The following is a 6,339-nucleotide window of genomic DNA, read 5'->3' as shown; positions in this document are numbered from 1 at the left end:
CGAGAAGCTAAATTGAATTATAATTAAGTTTAGGGAAGTTTAGAAGTCAATAATACTAAAAATTTTAGTATCTGTTAAAATGTCTGTTGGGCCCTTATGATTTGAAACGCTATTATTAATTGATGAAAAAAGTTGATGGGTCTAGGCCTAGGGGCACGGACGGGATCTTGACATACAACTGTGATTGTTTGTAGTAATTGCATTTGAATTGAGTTTTTTCGTTGTTCAATTTTTTCTCTTTTAATAATGTAATTTTTTCTCTTTTAATATATCAAGTGGAAGCCCTGAGAATGACCGTTTCCTGTATGACCTTGTATCCTTTAACTTGTTAGATGAGATAACGTGGTAGAAAATTCATTCTGTTCAAAAATGTACACAAAAATACCATATAAGCCATTACCTTTTTCTTTTGTTTATTCAATTATGCAGAACACAACAAAGATTCATCGTGTATCATTTTTAAACAAAAGTCTTAAAGATCTACATAAACATAATCCTAAGTCAAATAAATCTATAATTATAGAAAAAAAATGCATTTTCTTCTTCGTCGTCACGTTGTCCGGAACATTGTTTGTAATAACTTTATAGCCCAGTAATGTATATTGAGTATTGTATGGCCATGAATGCTCTCTTGGGAAGTTCGTGTAGCTGCTGTAGCGAATTGATCTCATTGGGTGCTAAGTTCTGCTTATGTATAAGAAAGGGAAAGGAGAATGGGCATGTGCATTCGAGGAAGGGCAGCGGGTGAGTATACCCTTTCGATCTTCTAAATCAGCAGTCAGTTAAATTTATTAATTGCCTTTTTTACATAACCAAACAACATGCTCGATATTAAGACATCCTAGACCACAATTACATCAATTGTTAGTAGCCAGACCTATATGATAAACCGCGAATTAAGCACGAATTGATTGGGCAACACACAATACAATAACTGATAAATGCCTATTATCGGTAAATTGACAATAATTCATTATACGCATCATTTTACATTTTGAGCAAACGCCCGAATTTAGGCAAAAAGTTGCTCGTTGCCTCAGGGAGGAAAGCGAGTGGTTAGAGCAATCGAAAGAAAACATACGCATTTTAATCGTCAAAAACCTATTTTACTATTTTCACTGTTCATGTTTTAAGCAAAATTGCTTGTAAATTTCCTGTCTAATGGTGTATAACACAACATATGTCGTAATAACATAATTTCGAGTAATATGCGCTTGAAAACTCTTAATGAATCGTTACATTTTTCGTAGAGTTGCCCCTCTATATAGAAATAAAATACATAGTCTTATGTCAAAATGTAGTTCGTATATTTTTATTAATTTGATTATTTTTGCCTTTAAAAGCAATTCTCTTTGTTGTGTCAAATACGATTTTTGTGTATTTCTGTGAATTGGTTTCGAAATATCCTTTTTTTTCTGAAAAAGGCTCTTTTTTATTTATGAACATTTTTTTTAAATTTCTTTCATTGTTTAGTTCACTTAGAACAAAAAATTAAAAATTCTAAAATATTGGGCGTCTATTTTGTTTGGAAACTTCCAACTTCCAACTTTTTCTCAAAGATGTTTAATGTATGATTCATCGAGAAGCCGTTGCCAGTAAAATCTTGGCGAGACCATTGGAAATAATAATTGGTGATCAATATAACTACATCAAAACTTGCCCGACAATTCCGCGGAAAATCGGGGTTCTATTGTATATTCATGTTATTTCAAGGAACTATGCAGAGAAATGATTCAGATCAAAGGTTATACTTTTCCTACAAAGACGTGCGCTGGTACTCATCCGCATTTTAGCATTGAAGAAAAAGGTTGAAATGTTTTGGAAAACTCCTGAGGCGTCTAGCTCATCTTGCATAAAACTTGACTCAAGAAGACGCGAACTAAACTGATTCTGTTCCAAATCAATCTTAAAGCATATGGCATATGGCAAAGATCAGAAACTAGCGACGAAAGGTCTGTTTTGAATATATTGCCATGTTCGAGAGGCTCTGCTGTGTCCCTGACAAAGCAGCTTAATTCGGATCTTGGATAGGAAATTATTGATGATCGGACATCCTGGATAAGCAATTTGAATTGATGCTAAGCCTTACTCTTGGGTATGACTAGCCTTCTTGATTGGTTATACGAACATGAATATTTGGAAAGTGTTTCTTCTGTTTATGAACTGTTCGATGAAAATGATTTGAAACAGTTTTGGTAAGCCATGTATGAGTCATTGCACAAAGTCGCCTTGCAAGTACGCAAGATGCTTATTTCGTTTACTTCTACGTTTCTCTGCGAGAGCTGATTCTCACCTCTTTTTCAAATACAGATCAAAACAAGAATTTGACTGGACGATGAATACGCTGACGCAAACACAGCCTCAGATTTCAGAATTGCGTTTTGTTCGGGTTGTGTGGCCGACTTATTTGGTGTGAAATTGGAACGAATGGAAATAGAACGCAAACTGTTTATGTGAGTTACTTTTAAAATGCAAATTTCATACCATATGAGAAAGATGTGGACATTCGAGCGGGCAGCACCCTCAGTTGATTCAATCAATCCCGTGACCACAATGTCAAATGCAGTGGCAAAATCATATTCCCTCTGACATCTTATATGTATGTAGAGTTGCTGAGCCACACTGATAGCTGAGATGTTGTCACAATTGCACGAGGCTGAATTTAATCCTTTTATTAATAAATAATGAATTCCGGGCAAACATTTAAAAATCGCGAAAACGAAGAAAAGATTTCGTTTCTAATCATGAAAATTTAATTTCAGCAAAATATATGGACAGATTTTATTTATTTTTCATGTTTTAATGAAAATATTTATTTGGGGGTGTTTGTAGCTTAATTGGTTGCGTGTCCGCTACTAAGCGAACGATCATGAACATAAAACTCAGGGCCCTCAACTGACCATCTTTGTGTGTTATTCTAGCTACTACGTCCACGCAACAATCATCATGTGACGGTAACCCCAGTCCCTTACCACTCATATTACGGTCTGCCGCATCGGTAATTGGTACTAATAACACAAAAATGGAAGCCTCATAGCAACGGTCCCGCTCTGAACAGTCCAATTGTGAACATTCGAAGGAATGTTGCTACGCCGAAAAAGATTACATGTGTATCGATGGGATAGGAATACTCTTATGCGTGAAAGGCCATGTGTAATAAATTTTTCAGATGGATTAAAGAAGTTGGAGCATCACTGGGTCAATTGTATCGAGCTAAAAGGAAACTATGTTGAATCGATTTAGTAATAGATGTCCGTTCTGTGGTTTAAATTTTTAGTAGCAATTACATTTCGACTGTCATCCAGCTAACAACCGGTCGTCGTCGGCGGCCATGGTATCCATCGTCATCAGCATCAAGATATTTCCGTCGGATGAAAATTTTAAGTACAAAGCCTCAATATAACTCAATATAACAAACCAAGAAGAATAATAATCAAAAGGAAGTGAGAAGGTGTAGTTCAACATCTGTCCGGTTATGTCCACGACGTTACCCATCCGTCTTTTCTCTTTCTAAAAAGAGATTGAATACGGTAAAATCTCGGAAAATAAGCAAAACGAAGTGCGACAGTTGGAGTATGTTCATATAAGTCTTATGTACTAATCTCGATTTTTTGCCTCGCAACTCGCAACTCGCAAGAAATAAATGTTGTAGTTTGCGTAGTTTGTATTTTTAGTTGCTTCAATAAAAGATAAAGTTTAAATAATATCATTCTAGAATTTCATTTTAGAATCATGAAAACTCAACATTTGAAGAAAGTAACATTGAATTGTAACTAAGTTTAAAACACCTCAATAATATTGAAATTTCCGTTCCTGCCAGAATGTCACTTGGGCCCTCATGATTTAGAACGCTAGCATGAATTTAGGAAAAAATGTAGTTCATTTTTATTCAATTATTTTTACTTTAAAAAACAGTACTTTTCCTTTGCAGTGGATTATTATAAGGAATGTAATACCAGGGACAGACATACAGCTGTACTTGCGTTGTAAGAGTACAGCGTTGTACAGGTACTATCGTACCATGACAGACATACTTTGGTTGTACATTGTACCGCATGTCAAACTGACAATCAGGAATTTAAATCTATTGCATTCGGATTGACGACGGAATGGTGTCGACATCTGGATACGACATTAGTTTGTGTGAGGCCAACTCTTCTCTATCAGATTAGTCGACCCTTAGGCAGTTTTCAATTACTAAAATTTGTATGAAATTTTTTTCTTGGCGTTGTTTGCCTACTAGAAGTACGTTGTTCTGACCCTAATTTAAACTATTTTCTATAAATTTCCAAATATTCTCACCAAAACTTACCATTATAATATAAATTTATATTTAGACATAATTTTTGTACGATATTTTTTCACTACTTGCATGCAAAAGTGATTTTCATTTACATGGAGTACTAATTTGATTTGGGAAAAATAATTATCATTCATAGTTTTTATTTTGAAAGTGTGTTCATTTCTTCTGCAAACCCATATTGTCATGCCTACTCCCCCGTTTCGTAATACGAAGCCCAATGCCGTCAACGTTCTTGCTTGTTTATTTTTTGTATCTTTATTTCTTCAGGATGCTGAACGTAATCAGAACGAAAATGATTCAAAATAACAGAAAAATTCAAATGCTGTTGAAGCAGAGCAGAAAATATAGGATGTTAGCTTTGATATCTAGGAAGCTCTACAGGAAATACGTTTCGTTACTCTCTAGTCCGGTTAAATCCCGAAAACGTAGGGTGTGGTCAACTGTAAGATGCATTTGAATATCAACTTTAATTTCTCTAACTATATCGGTCTTTCAGGTAGAAAATTCTAGATTTTGGGAAGATGAAGTACCAAAGTTTAGTGATAAAAAGTTCAAAAACACGTTTCGGGTTGACAGATGTACGTTTAATTTGTTGGTCAAAAAATTACATCGCCTGCAAAGAGAAGATACTCTTTGGCGGTCTGCTATTCGGTTGGAGAAACGCATCGCTATTGCCCTATATGCTTTCGGATCGTCAGCGGAATATAGAACTATTGGAAGTCTATTCGGTGTAGGAAGAATAACTACGGGTGAACTGGTCATTGAAATCGGCAATGCGGTTGTAGATGTTGTGCAACACGAAGTGTTTGACGCATACCCACCAACCTCGGAGAAGATATCAGAAATAGTCGGTGGCTTCGAGAAACTGGGTTTTCCACAATGCTACGGTGCCATTGATGGATGCCATATAGAAGTCAAAGTACCAAAAAATGAGGCAACCGACTACTATAACTTCAAAGGATGGCATTCGGTTATTCTGTTTGCTGCGGTGGATCATCGTTACCGGTTCACATATATCAACGTAGGAGTTCCTGGCCGTTCAAATGATTCAACTATTTTTGAGAACTCCAAACTCAAAAAAGTACACTGCACGAACGAGACATTTAAGGCGCATTCGAAACTAATCGAAGGGGTTGTAGTACCGATGCTGTTGATCGGCGATTCGGCTTTCAGACTGTCAAACCAGGTGATGAAGCCGTTTCTATTTTCTGTAGATCAGCCGGAGCATGAAAAGTTATTTAATTATCATCTATCAGCATGCCGACGGGTTGTAGAGAATGCTTTCGGCCATCTGAAGGCCCGTTTCAGAAGAATCGAGAAAGGTTTGGAGGTCGACCTAAATATTTTCAATACAATTATCAAAACTTGCTGCATTCTACATAACCTATGTAACAACCACAATGACCATATTAACAAAAAATGGATGATCCAGCTTCAAACCTTAAATTCGAAGCAACAACCACAAAGAGGATTGATAGTAAGAAACGAAAACGCATCAGCATCCAGGATTAGAAACGCACTGATGGTACATTTCGGTAAATATCACAGGGAAACTGTCCCATTATCTCCCTCTATATTTACTGTATAAACAGTGGGTGGTACCCACCACCGCAAACTTTTTATCAATTTCTGTATTCATTTGATTTTTTGAACATGTTTTATTTGGTTCAAATTTCCAAGTACACAATTCAAATTTTATCGACAAGCTTGCTCATCAATGCGTTATTTTCTTTCATGAGCTCGATTATTTGAAGATCTGTAGTCTTGGAATGCTCCATAAAAGTAACCATATTTTTGTTTTCCTTTATAGCCAATTCCAACAATTTTTCCTGCGGCTTGATGATGGCAGTGTTGGTGATGGCGATGATACTGATGATGTCGGCGCAGAAGGTGACATAAACATAGATTGAGCGAATGTGTCGTTCTCCGGGTTGTACGCTTCATCTAAATACTCAGCATCGCAGTAGTCATGATCTGGAACAAAATAAAAGATATTATTAGTTGCTTCGTTAATGCCTGATATAGATCAAAAAACT

General features: G+C 36.0%; 1 protein-coding gene across 1 annotated transcript; it reads left to right on the top strand.

The window, feature by feature from the left end:
- Positions 1–4,588: 4,588 nt before the first annotated feature.
- On the top strand, positions 4,589–5,577 carry LOC129774445 (uncharacterized). Its single transcript, XM_055778183.1, has 3 exons — positions 4,589–4,745; positions 4,800–5,489; positions 5,560–5,577. The coding sequence occupies exons 1-3, from the start codon at positions 4,596–4,598 to the stop codon at positions 5,575–5,577; spliced, it is 858 nt and encodes a 285-aa protein (XP_055634158.1). The 5' UTR covers positions 4,589–4,595.
- Positions 5,578–6,339: the final 762 nt, after the last annotated feature.

The sequence above is a fragment of the Toxorhynchites rutilus genome, chromosome 3 (genome assembly GCF_029784135.1).
Source record: "Toxorhynchites rutilus septentrionalis strain SRP chromosome 3, ASM2978413v1, whole genome shotgun sequence".
Lineage (NCBI taxonomy): Eukaryota > Metazoa > Arthropoda > Insecta > Diptera > Culicidae > Toxorhynchites > Toxorhynchites rutilus.
This window is presented reverse-complemented; position numbering and strand designations above follow the sequence as displayed.